This window comes from Pyrus communis, chromosome 15 (assembly GCF_041283825.1).
Source record: "Pyrus communis isolate YQ-2024b chromosome 15, ASM4128382v1, whole genome shotgun sequence".
NCBI lineage: Eukaryota > Viridiplantae > Streptophyta > Magnoliopsida > Rosales > Rosaceae > Pyrus > Pyrus communis.
The window spans coordinates 34,898,636-34,913,589 of record NC_142579.1 but is presented as its reverse complement, the minus strand read 5'-3'; the positions used below and the strand labels follow the sequence as shown (position 1 = coordinate 34,913,589).

The following is a 14,954-nucleotide window of genomic DNA, read 5'->3' as shown; positions in this document are numbered from 1 at the left end:
GCTCAATACTATAAATCACATGGTTCAAAATTCCTCAAAAAGTGAATTCCGCACAATTTTATTGCTATTTTACACACTTTCATTTTTCATTTGGGTAGTTCAATTGTCAATTCGTTTGTTCAATCGATTGAGAAGATAGAAAAAGAAAAAGAGAATGCGTGCGCAACATTTCCCTCACGTTTCGAGTGGTACTTGTGACGCCACAGTGCCCGACCATAACAAGACTGGTCTTCTTTTTCCCAACCAATACAAACCACCGAATCCAAGCTGTCTTCACAATCGACGGTCCACATCGCCCCTGCTTTCCCACCAATTACCAACAAACAATCTAACGGCTGACATTCGTTTAACCCGCCACACGCGTCAGCGCGTGAGCATCAGTGCACTGTTTAGCCCTGCCTCGAACCACTGAGAGATGCTCTCTCTATCTGAAGCTTTTGCTTCTGTGAAAGCTCCACTGCTTACACTCTACTCTCTCACTCTCTCTCGACTCTCTGCTGAAACCTAGGGTTTCTCTGCTGCTTTTGATTTTCCGATTTTTTTGACCGCCGCGACCATGTCTTAGTAGCCGTTGGGCCGATTTTCGTTTCCGGGAGATAATCGCCGGCATTTGATGGTGGTGTTTAACGGCGGCTAGGGTTTCTGAGAGCTCCGGAAGATGGAGAGCTCGTGGAAGCCTAAATATAGTTCGACATTCCCGTCAATGGTTTCCTCGTCCTCTCAGGAGCTTCGGAATCAGGTACTGTGTCCTTTTGGTGATTTTTTCATTTTTTTGTTTTTTTTGCTCTTTTAATTGTTTGTTTAGTATGTTTTGTAGTTGATGTTAATTGATTTCTTGTGCTTAAGTGTGTTGTACATTGAGATAGCTGTGTAGAAAAATTGTCAGAGGAAGCACATTTCAGCCAGTTTAGAAAGAAAAAAAAATGTTGCATGTGTATATAATGCAGGGAGTCCCGTTCTCCAAACCCCGATGGTCCAAGAAAATTGTGGTACTTTCTCCTTCAGCGTTGGAAGAAGATCGAACGGTGGGCGACCACAGTTTCCTTGGACCATGGGGTCTTGGAGAACGGTTGTAGCCTTGTAGGCGTTGGAATGATTAAGTTTAAGTCTTTTAGTGAGCTTTTTTTCTTTTCTTTTTTTTTTTTTCTCGATTACGAATTTTTTTGTATTTCGTTTATTTATTTCCAAAGCATTTCTACTTTTCCATGAGTGTGTGACAAACTTAGGTATTTGTTAACTAGGATACATTGTGCTTCTAGTAGATTCATTGCCCGTTTACTTTGATTATGATTTTTGCTGTTATTATTCCCTTAAATACAAAAATGCATATGTGTGCATGTTTGCTAGGAGAAAGAATGTACATATACAATGTGATTGTTGACCGTGACAGTAACCTAGGGGAACAACATTCTTTATGAACTGGTGTTCGTCGCTACAAGCAGGCGTGCGTTTGAGATACTGTGTTCAAGGTCAAATATTTTATATCTTTCTTATAGCCCTGTTTCTTAATGTATGTGAAACATATGTATTCTTTGAATATTTATTAATTGTACTCTGCACCATTCTGAAAACGATGATTCCTCTATGCGTTTAAATTTTCTAATTTTGTGATCTTGGTATGTTTTTTCTCACTTTACGAACATGGATTTTTATTTGCAATATAGATGGAGAGCAATGCAGGGTATTATTCTTATCCACATGGCTCACAAGATTTAAGACCCACAATGCTTGGTAGATTACAAGATCCTGTACTTTCAAGCATTCCGTATTCAGATTCCCACAGATCAGAACATGCTACTTTGGGAAATTCATTTCTAGCTCTCTTATCTGGGTCACAATCGGTATTCCAGTGTGATTTTCAAGGATTATCAAATCCAAAGCCTATGGGTACCTCTTGTAAGCGTCTGCCAGATAGTAATAATTTCATTGTGAATGGTACCGGAAGTGCCATTCCAGTCACATCCAGTGGGCTACTCCTAGAAAATATGAGTGGGCAACACCTGCAAGGCGGAGCAGGCTCTTTTAAGGTTTCATCAAAGTCAGTCCCAAGCTCCAGTTTTGGAAGCAAATCTGTTTTGTATGATCTGCAGAATTCGGACCTGGCCAAGGTAGTCACATGTGACATGGTCTCTGGTAGTGAGAAGGTAAGGGGCTCTTTTTCCTTGAGCGGGGAATGGCATGGTGTTAGCGCTGCAGATACTAGGAAGGCAGCGAAGGCTTGTGGAGCAAATATTCAATCGTCAAGAACAAAGTCAATGGATGCAAGCACCTCTATATCTAACCAAGCATTGGGTTTTATGAATGGTTGCCCTCGTGTTTTTTGTTCAACCACTAGTGAGTGCCTTAAGGACATTGGTCTTATTATTGACTTTGATATTTGGATGATAATTTACTTTCTGAACTTCGAGTTGATATTTTTATTATTTGAAAAGGTGGTTATCTACTTCTCAGCAATACAGGACTTGTTGGAATTGTTTGTTCATGCCATTGTCTCCACATGTCTGTCCTGAAATTTTGCGAGGTAGGTTAGTGATTCAATGATACTACAGATTTGCTAATTCTGATATATATTTGCAAAGAAATTGACTTGTAATTTTGCTTAAAAATCACTGTAACTTATTTTGCAGCATTCAGGGTTATATGATGTCAACCCGGGGGACGTCGTTCGTATGGACAGTGGAGAGACCATTGCCCAGTGGTGCAAGCTCTACTTCCTGAATTCTGGGGTAAGATCTTCATGTCAATTACTTCCCTTTTGCTTTATGCCCTATTGCTTTGTGCCGTTGCCATTGTGCGCATGTCTTAGTGCAAGTGCATGCATGCATATGTTCATATCTGTAGATCATGGGCATGTTTGTCTCCCCTGTGTGTATGTATGTCAGTGTCACAACGTTTAGGCGTGTGCTTGTGTGTTGCAAAGAGTTACTCCTGCAGATAAAACCTCAAGTGTTTACTCTAGGAACCTGAATCCTTATTTCTTGTTTTATTTGAAAAGAACCATAGTTATTGAGTTTAGACTCTTACTTCGGCGTCGTCAATTACCATGTTTTCTCCCCCTTTTGACTAATTTATTATTGTCTTTTGAATTGAGAATTGGATTTCTTATTTGCATGTTTTTGAAGAACGACAACACTGGATCGTGATATTTTTATGATGCTTTAGATTAGGGTTCCGGGAGATCGGAGTGAATGGGACTGGCCTGAAGGATTATCAGCAACTGCCTCTTTGGCGAAATCTAGTGTGACTATGCCCAACATATCCAATAACTTGTCTCATATGGTTCGCTCATCTGGAGGTTCAGCAAGTTCTCAGCGGTCTTTAGATGGTGCTGCGCTCTTAAAGAGCCTCCTTACAAACCAGAATTCTGCTATTGGTTCTGTACAAAATAAACAACAAAGGAACATTCAGGATAGCAACAACATTTCTCTCAAGGGTTTGACTGGCACTTCACAGAACAATTTACATGGTATGGCTGATAACCTGATATTGGAGTGCACTAAGTCAATCTCAAATTTGGTTGGTTGTGGACTGCAAGATGGCTGTCAGTCCGCATCTGCTTACGTTGAGTCCATGAAGAATGGAAATTCATCCATTACACACCATTCTTTACAGAACCGAAGAATCATTGGTACAGAATCAAATGTTTGCAGAACTGTAAATGGGAAGGATGGTGCCTTAAGGGATGCTGCAATTTCAAATATTGAGCTGAGGCTTGGTCAACCATACCAGTTGGGTCAAACTCAAACTTCAGGAAATTCAAATCTATCAGCTATACGTCCACAGCTATTGGACACACATGCAAATCCACTGAAGTCTCTCTTTCCTGAACAGATGATTCCTAACAGTGCGTCAAAGCTCTTCTTCTTTTTCTTCCCATAAAGCATAGTACCTATGGTGTAAACTTTTCTATGTTAATATGTTCTCATTTTCCCATCATGGCTAATCAACCATATAGCATTTAATTTGTGGATATTTATTGTTTTTGCAGCAGCCAACTGCAGTGAAGGGGTGAAATTTGGCCAATCTCTTCAGTTTTCTGCTGTTCCATATAATCCCAGCACAAAAAGAGATGGAAAGCAGTTAAACCGTGGAAATAATGCATTTGTAATCAGTAATGCGATAGATGCTGCAAGAGTAGAGAAAACCAATTGCAACCTGGTCCAGGATTCTGTGATTTCATTTCTTACCAATCTCAATGCTCCACCTGATGAAAATTCACGACCAAAAGCCAGTAATTATATATATAATGGAGGTGAGCATGCTATGCGAAGTACACAACATTATGAAACTCATTCTGCCAAGTCTGAGCTCACTAGTGGCCCCTGGAATGGAGGTAATAATTTACAAAGGCAATTGAACATGTCTCAGTTGGGTTCCTATAGACTAATTGACAAGGCTAAAGGGGCAAGTTTTGTCGCTAATGATTCTCACCTTTCAAAGGATTCAGGGTGTAGAATTCACAAGGAAATTGAAATCTCAAGCTCTTTCAATGGATTGAGTGGAAGCAGTGATCCTCATTTCTTAACAGTACATAAAGACAGCTGCTACTCACACCAGTTGTCTGGGGTAGCACCCAATGGACCTGATTCTAGAAGATATTCTAATTTTCCTGTGAAGATTTGTTCTTTTAGTAATAGTGGGCAAGTTGGTCATGTTGATCTCCCACCCTTGACTTCATCGGTAGGATCTGGCATAATTTTTTCTTCAGATGGAGTCTCAAAATGCATTCCTGTTAGTGCTTCAACATCTGTATCAGATCAGAGTCATCATCCACCTGCTTTATCTAGAGAACAGTTAACTGGAGTAACCACTCACTTGCCCGATGATAATTCACGACTGCTTGCAATAAGGCAAATGCTGGAGTTATCGAAGCAACACCAGGCATGGCCTTCCCTTCCCATGAACCGAGGGGAAGGAAGATTTGGTTGCTCTTCTTATATGCAGAATTCTCTTGTTGACACTTCAGCATCCGAGAAGCAAGTCCAACAACTTAGTCATACCAGTAACCATGATGGCACCATTAAATCACACCAACCAGGTGCTAGCTGTAGAATTGGAACTGATGAAGGTTTTGCTTCCATGACTGGTAAGAACACTGTTTTTTTAATGCCTATGTATAAGTTTGGTTACGCAGGAATTGATTTTTTCACTCTTGTAATGTAAATCTTACATTGGCTTTGTTTTCATTCAGGTGTTAACACCTGCTGTCATTTGTCAACATTGAAACAAGGAACTGCATTACATTCTAAAGAAGTTGATATGAATCATCAAATTTCCTTTGTTCCTCTGTTTAATGAGCAACACTCATTGAGGTTAGTTTAATATCTAGAATGGCTCTCAGTTGGAGTTTTTAATTTTGTACTGTACCACATTTTATTGGAAGTTGATATTAAAATTTGAAGGTATTTAGTGTCAGAAGTGATCCATCCTGCCTTATCTCAATATTTTACCCTGAAAATCTGGATCAGCGTTTCATCTGAGATCAGTTTTGTGAATTTTGTTTGAATGGTTTGAGATCTTATCTTAGTGTTTAGACATTCATGCCAATTTCCTTATGCACAAACTCTTGGATTTTTATCTGCTTTTTTTTTTATATTTTGTATGGGGCATTTGCCTTTAAACTCTTGGATTGTGATGTATGTTTGTATGTCTGGGCACATGTTCATCTGTTGATGAATTTATATTTATAACTGCAAGTGAATTTGTATTTATATGTGGCATATTAGCTGTTATAAGCTCATCGACACTCCCGAGTGTCTTTCATTTTACTAATTAGTTATGCTCTCTTAAGCTTTTTGGTATACTCACATGCTTTCAATTTACTGTGTGGAATCTTTGATGTACAATATTTTCCCTGAAAAAATTCAGTGTGATATCTGCTCCCTCTAACAGCTCTCTTCCTTTATTGTCTGTGCATAGCAGAAGTGGGAAGAACACCAATGAGCCTAGAGGACATGAAAGATGCTACCACAAAGTTCCCTATGGTTGTTTTCATGGCAGCTGCAGTTGTGCAGCCAACATAAACTGTTTAGGAATGAATTTTGAAAGAGTTGGAGGTTCTCCTAATGCCTTTAACGAACAAATTGGAACAGTCCATGGTGAATCCCCCACGACATTTACTCATAAATGTGCTAACAACCATATTGTTCCAAAGGATAAAACTGTTTCCTTAGATCATAGGGGAAAGTTGAATGGGAAATTACCCAAGAACATCTGTAATGCTTCACAGTGGAAAGATGTTCCGAGTAAGGTCAAAGGAGTTTCTGATGTGATGCGTGTGGACCGTTTATCTAATTTGTTTGATGCGAGAAGACGAGATAGTGAGCAGCTTGCAGATACTAGTGTTAAACACTCCAATGGTACTTTGCAGATGGTGGAATCTTCGAAAGAGCATGAAATTTCTAATATTTCTTCTGGATGTTCTGTGCCGGCTGTTACCCAGGCATCAATTGAGGTTAACAAGGTAGATTCTTCAACAGTTGATGCTGGGGATAATGGATGTGTAAGTAATCTTGTTTTTGATGAAGGGTCAGGCATTGGTAAATGCGGGTCATCAGATGATGCACTTGAAAGTGTAAAAAGTGCGGAGTTCTTTGCCTCAACTAGCTTGAGAAAACTTGGGTCTTTTAAGAATTTAAATCATCAATCATCTAGCCTTCTGGATGAGCTTAAGCTCCTAAACTCTTTAACATGGAGAAAAGGTCAACAGAAAATCCCAGCTGGGCTTGACAAATATCCCCAGAACTCTGAGAGAGACTCGGAAACTGGGAAGAAAAAGAGAGAAATGGGTTCCAAGACGTGTCCCACTTCAGGTCCTTATCCTGTACGAGAAGAAACCCCCAAATGTAATGACCCTGTTCAGGTTCCCTCTCATCCGTCAAAATGTGTGAAGATGCTCATTCCATTGGGGCAATCCAAAACTCATACCTTTGGGGCCTGTGCAACTCAGTCCAGTTCCAAACCCAGACTGCCTATATCGTCTTCAGAAAAGAAGCTTTCACGTAAAAGAGATTTGCACAAATTCTATGATGACAATGACACAGAGGAAACTGATCTTTACCAGACAGAACCAAGTGGTGGTGCCAACTGTGATACTGCCGAAGTTTCTGGGGGAAAGAAATGTAAGAGGGATTTCAATTCTAATGGTTCGAGGCATGTCAAAATACAAGAATCAGGTGAAGAAGGTGCAAGAAAAAGAAAGCAAACATCTGTAGGTTGTTTGAAATCATGTTCTATTCAGCTGGTGAATACTTGTTATAGGAAGGCAAGACCGATAGTATGCGGAAAATATGGTGAACTAGCTAATGGAAGTTTGCCTGGAGACACGCCAAAACCAGCAAAAATTGTTCCCCTCAGCAAGGTTCTTAATTCTTCTAGAAGATGCAAGGTCCCGAAAGATTGTAATCCTAAATCACTTCAGAAAACAATCCCTGGTGGGGCTGTTGTTTGTGGTAAACTAAATGGTACTTCCGTGGAAAAAACGAAGAAAGGGTGCTCCATTGGAGAAAAGAAATGTCGTAAAGAGTTGTCCTCATTGGAGAAATTGGGAGATAATCAACGTGAGAAAGATCATGGTAAGCTAGGCGTTATTGCCCATGCTCAATTGAAGCTGAAGTCTAAGGAAATTCGCAAGCGTAGCATTTATGAATTAACCGAGAAAGGTAAACATACAAATGTATTGCATTTCTTTTGTTATTTAATCTACTGTTGAAACTATATACTTTCCCCTAAATGATATTTGTTCATTAGGGAAGGATCCCAGCTTTGAAAGTGCTTCTGCTTCAAAGATTTCAAATTGTCTGCCAGCAAAGAGAGAAGGACATCTCCAAAAGAGTGGTGAAAATAAGCTTGGACTCTGCAAACTTAGTGCTAAAATGTGAGCAAGAGAATTGATCCCTTAATTATTTTGCTTTAAAAGTCTTCCTGATATTTCTTGTATACAATGTTTCCCATTCTTGGCATGTTATACAAATGGAAAATAAGAACATGCATTAAATAAGGAAAACTAACGAAAAGTCCAAAAAAACTTCCCTTTTAATGAAAAGCCCTTTTTAAAGGTATAATGAATAGTACCAGGGAAAGGTATAAATGTGGTTTTTTGTTTAAAGTGAACAGTACCGGGAGTGTTTTGTTAAAACTCTCTTATAAATACTGATGATTGGTTTTCCTAAATTTTCTTGCAGTTCCACTCTAGAGCAATGGTGCCATTCTGATTTGGATTCAGATGCATTCTGCTGTGTTTGTGGTAGCTCAAACAACGATGAAATCAATTATTTACTGGAGTGTAGTCAATGTTCAATCAAGGTATGTGGCAATCCAGAGCATGCTCAACTTGAACTTGAATATAATCCTAGTTCTTTTGTAATAACTTGGTGATACGGAGAAGTTTCATAATGAACAGGTGCATCAGGCTTGTTATGGTGTCTCAAAACAACCTAAAGGCCATTGGTATTGCAGGCCATGCCGGACCAGTTCAAAAAATATTGTAAGAGGAAGGGTGTTATTTTAGTATAATTTTCTTTTAGAAAAAACTTCATACATGTTTTGTTTCTTACTCATTTTCTTTCGCTTGAAATATTTTTTTTTAACTTGTGGATTGCAATGTGTTTGTTTCTTCATCTAGGTTTGTGTTCTGTGTGGTTATGGTGGTGGTGCCATGACTCAAGCGCTGCGAAGTCACTCAGTTGTGAAAAGCCTTTTGAAAGCTTGGAACACTGAAACAGAAAGCATGCCCAAGAATAAGTTTTCATCAGTTAAAACTTTGCAAAAGGATTCGAGTGGGTGGCATTGCTTGACCTCAGCTGTCTGTTTTATGGATATGTCCTACCAAGTTGATGTCGTACATAATAGCATTACAGCGGGATTACTTGATTCGGCAACTAAGCAATGGGTTCATATGGTTTGTGGGCTTTGGACTCCTGGAACACGGTGCCCAAATGTTGACACCATGAGTGCTTTTGATGTCTCTGGTGCACATCCTAGAGCAGATGTGGTAAGCATTAAAATCAATAATTGAGGGAAAAATAGATGTATAAATATTGATAGAGATTGTCAAGATTCTTTTCTTTGAAAGACTTGGTTTTGGATATATAACAAATGGAACTGAAGCTTAGCAAATTAGTGTGTTCTTCGGTACGCCTAAAATTAGAGAGACTATTAGGACTGGGCATGTTTTAAATATTATAAGATGACACATGTCTTTTGCACCATGTCCATCTGTTAAATGCAATTGACTGTCAATAAAATATTTAAAATATCCTTTCTTTGGTTGGATGGGGAGGGAGAACAATAACATGATTTTCTCGGAAATAACAAGATACGAGCACATCCCTATTAACTACCATCAAGTAAATATGTTTTTGGTCAAACCGAACAAACCCTACCCACCCCACCCCACAACCCCCCCCCCCCCCGGCCTTTGGTTGGACATTAATTCGTACTTTCATTAAACTACTTTTTTTCAGGTTTGTTGTATATGTATGCGAGCAGGCGGTTCATGTATACAGTGCAGGATTGCAAATTGTTCTGCTCAGTTTCACCCTTGGTGTGCTCATCAGAAGGTCTCAACTCTTTCTTAAAAATGTACCTGATGTATAATAATGTGCTTGATATTGTTTGTTTTGTGGTGTTTTCTTGGAATTTGTTGCCTTCTCATTGGGGTTTGTATATATTTTCCATACTTTATAAAAACTCCTTGTCACATTAAAACTGATTGTGATTCTTGCCATTGGTTTTTATCTGTGTGGCCCCTTCAGGGTCTGTTGCAAAGTGAAGCTGAGGGTGTTGACAATGAAAATATTGGTTTTTATGGAAAATGCGTGCTACATGCTACATACCCAATGTGCGAATCAGGCCATGTCCCTGAAACTGGTTGCATTGAAAAACAGGAGTTAACTTGCGCTAGAACTGAGGTATTTGACCTTACTTTGTGGTATTGTATTTGCGAGGGTGCCACTCAGTTACCTTCAGAATGAGGCTCTATATTATCCTTCTCTAATTTCGTTGTTCTTTGTTTTTTCGTTCTTTTGTTTATGAGTAGGGTTACAAGGGCCGTAAACGTGATGGGTTCAGGCATAATCATTATGGTCAGTCAAAGGGCAGTGGTGGATGCCTTGTTCCTCAGGAGCAGTTAAATGCTTGGGTTCATATTAATGGTCAGAAGTCATCCACTCAGGGGCTTCCAAAGCTGCCAGCCTCGGATATAGAGCATGATTGTCGGGTATGTTCATGAGGGATGAGGCTGCTTTACCTCATGATTCATTTTGGTTATTCAGTTTTTAATAAGTGAGATGCAATTTTATGGCCAACACATTGTGAAAATGCGAACTATGTTAGAAATAGAAAGTTGTGGCTCACTTCAGGATGATTGTGCAAGTAAATATGGCGTTTCACTTAAGGATGTCAGTTCATGTTGCGTCAGAAATAGAAAGTCGTGGCTCACTTTTGCTCCCTTGTGAATTATCATATATCTAATTATCACTGATAACCATGATTAGTGCTAATATTTGCAATAGAATGAGATATAGGGTTTTGTGATTGGAATTGGAAACTGTGGTAAAATTTACCATGTATAAGACGACTTAACCTTACAATGTTTACTTTCACTTGCAGAAAGAATATGCACGCTACAAGCAAGCAAAGTTTTGGAAGCATCTAGTAGTGTACAAGTCTGGCATACATGCCCTTGGCCTTTACACGTCTCGATTCATTTCCCGCAGTGAAATGGTTTGGCATTCTCATATTTTAGAATTGGGGCATGTATTTTCCTATAATACCAGATATGATGTAGTATCCTTGTGCTTTGTAGGTTGTTGAGTATATTGGAGAGATAGTGGGGCTGCGTGTTGCCGACAAAAGGGAAAATGAATACCAATCTGGTAAAAAGCTTCAGTACAAGAGCGCTTGCTACTTCTTCAAGATAGATAAAGAGCATATTATTGATGCCACATGCAAGGGAGGGATTGCTCGTTTTGTCAACCATTCCTGCTCGGTAATTCTCTGTTCTTCAATCAACTCATTTTTTTACCATTCTGTACTTCTTCACTCAGTTTTCTCACTTTGCTGTTGATTTACCCGACCAGCCAAATTGCGTCGCCAAAGTGATGTCTGTGAGGAATGAAAAGAAGGTAATTTGGAATCTATCGTGATACTAAATTTTTTTTTCTCCTCTCTTCTAAGTATTGTTTGTTCAAACTAAAAGTTGTGTATGAAAATTGGTGTTTGGCCACATAAATTGTTTTAAGAAACTGTAGCCGTAGAATTTCGAAGCGATTCCCCTATTTTGAAATGTAGAGAGTTCACATTTGGTAGCAGAAATGACGTATGAATGTTTTGGGAGTAGTTACTGAGTTTTCCCAATTCACAGGTGGTATTTTTCGCGGAGCGGGACATATTCCCCGGAGAAGAGATTACATATGACTACCACTTCAACCATGAGGATGAAGGTAAGAAGATTCCATGTTTTTGCAATTCAAAGAATTGCAGGCGCTACTTGAATTGAGGACGACGATGCATGCATGTAATTATTCCTTCTTTTTTTCATGTATTTGTTGTAAATTTTCGTGGGACGACTTTCAAATATTAAGGATGTATAATTTTTGGTAAATTTGGAATTCCAAACATGAAAATACCACATTAATGTTGTCCTCATCTTCATTGTCGTCCATCATCTGGCCACCATGGGAGCACATGTGGGGAGGAATCCAAAACCTTGTGGATACTTGTGGAGACATGCCGTCCATCATTGTCCACCTACCTGTGCGACCGTGTTTCACATGAACATGTCAGGTCCACTTCTGTTTCCTCGTCTACTGAATAAATCAGAATGAGATTCATTCTGGATCTCCACCGTTCAACAGAGAGAGAGAGATCCGCACCGTTCCATCTCTCAATCCGTGGCTCCGGACAAAGAAATCCAGAATGAATCTCAATCCGAGTAAAATAACTGTACTTTTCCCGGTGTCCGAAAACTCAGTTCAGGCGTCCACAATTCGAATCAAAGGGAAAATCCTAACATTGGTTATCAAAAGCTAACTTCAGCGCGTAGCAAGGAGAAAACAAATGTTATCATTTTTGATCATGAATCTGACGTTTGAAGTAAAAATGAGTGTGTGGATAACACATCCTTACCTATATAATTAACTTTATGATTCACAAGATGTATTCATGTTAAAATTCTCATAATTAGGTCATACGAGCAACGGAACTCGAGTGTGACGGCGAGCGTGCAACCCAAGCTGATTAGCGAGACATGAAAGTTTTCGCAAACTTTTCCGCAAGTGGCATCTGTGTACCAAAAGGCAGCACAGCTTTATTTGTACAGGCTGAGTGTCTACATCAGCTCCAACCAGGCTCTTTTACCTATTCCCCCCAATTCGGAATGTTTGCTGTCGCTTCATTCACCATTTTCACCAGCGTCACCTGCACGTTTAAATTTCGGGACAGGATAGAATAAGCAGGGTCAACTGCATGTTTTTCGCTAGCGTTAACCAACTATGCAGGAACACTACTACTACAGTACTACTGTACTACTAGGTGACGATACATACCACGCTTTCTGGAACACCATGTGGAGGCATAGGGAGGTTTCTAGGCGGTGCAACAGTACCATAAGATCGTTTGTCAAATCTCCATTCTCCAATTTTCCCATACGTTAGTTCACCCTGATATCAGAAAATCATAACCAGATATTAAAGAGCTGAAAGTTCTTATTTCTTGAAAACTGAAGACATGTATTGGGCAGTAAATCAAACCGTCAGAAATAAAATATTGCACATGAAAGTATACAAGAGCTTATCAAACATCGTACCTTCATATTATAGTCGCATCCATAAGTGAAATGAATTATGAACTTCTTGCCAATTTCTTTATCCCATGGAGGCTGATATACATCAGAAAAATAGTAATGCTGGTAAGTTGAGCATTAGAATATAAAAATAAAAAAAATTGAAATTTTGTGAACCAACCAATTGATCTTGTAGACAGTAACGAATGGATAAATTAACTTGCGATCATGAAAAAACTTAAACATTACAAGGAAAGAAAACGAGTTCTAAACCTGAAGCATGAAATCCTTGTACAAGATATTACCAACACCATGGTGAGCGGATGCAACAGCATAAGCATACCTATATCATGATGCAAAATGAACGTAAAAGGTCAACAAGTGTTTTGATGGCTAAGGTAGTTGGAAACTTGTGTATCGTCATCAAAGAACTAAGTTAACTAGTGAGAGCTCACATTTCAAGCACCCATCCAAAAGCTTTGTCTGCTTCAGGGTCCTTCTTCATTGCCAAAGAAACATTCATCCAGGTCGGAGCAATCTTCTTAAGAGATTCCTGAAAATGATAGATTTGAAAAATGTCAAAACACCATAAACCTAAAGATAACTGTTGCTATAACTGGCAGATGACAAGTATAAATACCTTCCCAACAATGACGGGCGAATTTCCAATTGGATCAATGTTAGTTATTGGTCCCTTGTTCTCAGGGAAGTATTTCCGGAGCACTGACTCGTACCTTTTCGGTTCAATGTAGAAGAAAGGAAACGCGACTCCAAGCCCATCAGTGGACAAGTTTGGTATGGGCTTGACAATCACATGATCGGGCTCCGACATCAGTATATAACTGCATACACGGTAACCATACAATATAGATAAGTCAACCCTAACAGAAACACCAAAGATGATCAACTTATTAAGTACTGAAACTAGGAACTCGTACTCTTCTTTGATGTCTGCTTGCTGAAGCCATTGCACAAATGCCCATGGTCTGTTGAGAACTATATAACCCTGTGATTGCAGAAATGGAAGCTAAGAAACTACTAAAAAGTAATTTCTACCAAAATAACAGTTACGGAGATTATTACTTCATCACCACAAAACTTCACCCGCTTCTTTTGTAAACAAGCTAGCCCGAAAGAAGTTTAAATTCCTTCAGGGTTCCGTAATTCACAAGTCTAGATTGCATAATTTAATCATCAAAGTAAATTCTTCATCACTATATTAGCAATGTCCCCAAAAAAGCAATCAAAATCTAACTTCTCCATTTGCAACATTACTCAGCAACCCAAAATTCTAGACAAAAATAATAAAATCCCATCTCCCACACATACGAAAAAGTCCAAAATTATGCTAAATTCAGTTACCAACTTCCAAAAAAAGCAGATAAACATAAACAGATTAATCAAAATTCATAAAATAAATACAAATTAAGAGAAAAGCCCACCAACCCGATCCATTCCAGCAGGCAAAGGCTGGGCAATAAAAGTTGGGATTTCATCCATGTACTTGTCCGGCTTCCCATTATGCAAGATCCTAGTGAACCCGCCCATCTCCGAACCGGGTTCGTTCTGAAACTTCTTGAACCAGTAATACATGATCCTGCACTGCCACGTGTTGTAGACGGAGTCGGAGGCCGTCACCGCCGTATGGAACAGTCGCTTGGATCTCCCCGATTTTCCTCGCGATCTGTGAAATGGCATCTGGATGATGGGGTCCACACCAATCGACAATGATGATCTCGAAGGACCTGGAAGGTCCTGCTGGAGTGGCGAATTGGCTGAGATTATGATGTTATACGTGATCAGAGCTACGGAGAAGGTCACCAGTATGGTGAAGAAGAAATTTCCACAACCCATTTTTCCTCTCTCTCTAAAAATGCCGCCTGGAGAAAGTCGTTGTCTGTGTGTTCATCTCAGTAGCAAGTGAAGGTGGTGGCTGTAGGTGCTCCGTTTCATTTAGATTTTACCCAACTTTTTTGGGTCTGGGCCTTAATTATGTTGGGCTGGTTGGTGTGTTTTTTAAATTTTTAACAAACGATGGAGTTACTTGATTAAATAGTTAGTTGTTAGGTTAATTAAATAAACTCGGAAAGGTTAATTATGATCTTAATCAACTTACACTCCAATAAGCTATTCTTCTACTTAATAAAAATGCTACATAAAAGTTGCAAGA

The 14,954-nt window shown here is 39.2% G+C and overlaps 2 protein-coding genes across 8 annotated transcripts; one reads left to right on the top strand and one right to left on the bottom strand.

The window, feature by feature from the left end:
• The first annotated feature begins 430 nt into the window (after positions 1-430).
• On the top strand, positions 431-11,649 carry LOC137731547 (uncharacterized). 5 transcript variants are annotated; one of them, XM_068470678.2, is made up of 19 exons: positions 431-739; positions 1,665-2,334; positions 2,433-2,521; positions 2,628-2,726; positions 3,163-3,844; positions 3,989-5,086; positions 5,192-5,312; positions 5,923-7,661; positions 7,750-7,876; positions 8,184-8,304; positions 8,402-8,485; positions 8,624-8,992; positions 9,465-9,560; positions 9,756-9,911; positions 10,040-10,219; positions 10,612-10,725; positions 10,808-10,990; positions 11,082-11,126; positions 11,366-11,649. In XM_068470678.2, the coding sequence occupies exons 1-19, from the start codon at positions 659-661 to the stop codon at positions 11,498-11,500; spliced, it is 6,189 nt and encodes a 2,062-aa protein (XP_068326779.2). In that variant the 5' UTR covers positions 431-658; the 3' UTR covers positions 11,501-11,649. The 5 variants fall into 5 exon arrangements, with proteins under 5 accessions (XP_068326779.2, XP_088541634.1, XP_068326787.2 ...); XM_088685508.1 differs by having other exon boundaries at positions 11,293-11,649; XM_068470686.2 differs by having other exon boundaries at positions 457-739; positions 3,992-5,086.
• On the bottom strand, positions 11,514-14,750 carry LOC137731565 (hydroxyproline O-arabinosyltransferase 1). 3 transcript variants are annotated; one of them, XR_015956553.1, is made up of 9 exons: positions 14,231-14,718; positions 13,723-13,790; positions 13,425-13,626; positions 13,240-13,337; positions 13,058-13,127; positions 12,809-12,880; positions 12,549-12,662; positions 12,130-12,420; positions 11,514-12,009 (listed from the first exon to the last, which is right to left on the bottom strand). XR_015956553.1 is itself a non-coding variant. In XM_068470707.2 (8 exons), the coding sequence occupies exons 1-8, from the start codon at positions 14,636-14,638 to the stop codon at positions 12,361-12,363; spliced, it is 1,092 nt and encodes a 363-aa protein (XP_068326808.1). In that variant the 5' UTR covers positions 14,639-14,750; the 3' UTR covers positions 12,019-12,360. The 3 variants fall into 3 exon arrangements, 1 of the variants encoding a protein (XP_068326808.1); XR_015956554.1 differs by having other exon boundaries at positions 11,514-11,755; XM_068470707.2 differs by lacking the exon at positions 11,514-12,009 and having other exon boundaries at positions 12,019-12,420; positions 14,231-14,750.
• Between the last annotated feature and the right edge of the window lie 204 nt (positions 14,751-14,954).

Coding starts and splice junctions, on each gene's coding strand:
- LOC137731547 (XM_068470678.2), top strand. CDS start 659: ATGGAGAGCTCGTGGAAGCCTAAATATAGTTCGACATTCCCGTCAATG. Junction 5,087..5,191: donor AGGTTTTGCTTCCATGACTG/GTAAGAACACTG, acceptor GTTTTCATTCAG/GTGTTAACACCTGCTGTCAT. Junction 8,993..9,464: donor CACATCCTAGAGCAGATGTG/GTAAGCATTAAA, acceptor ACTTTTTTTCAG/GTTTGTTGTATATGTATGCG.
- LOC137731565 (XM_068470707.2), bottom strand. CDS start 14,638: ATGGGTTGTGGAAATTTCTTCTTCACCATACTGGTGACCTTCTCCGTA. Junction 13,338..13,424: donor CGCCCGTCATTGTTGGGAAG/GTATTTATACTT, acceptor TATCATTTTCAG/GAATCTCTTAAGAAGATTGC. Junction 12,421..12,548: donor ATGGTGTTCCAGAAAGCGTG/GTATGTATCGTC, acceptor TTAAACGTGCAG/GTGACGCTGGTGAAAATGGT.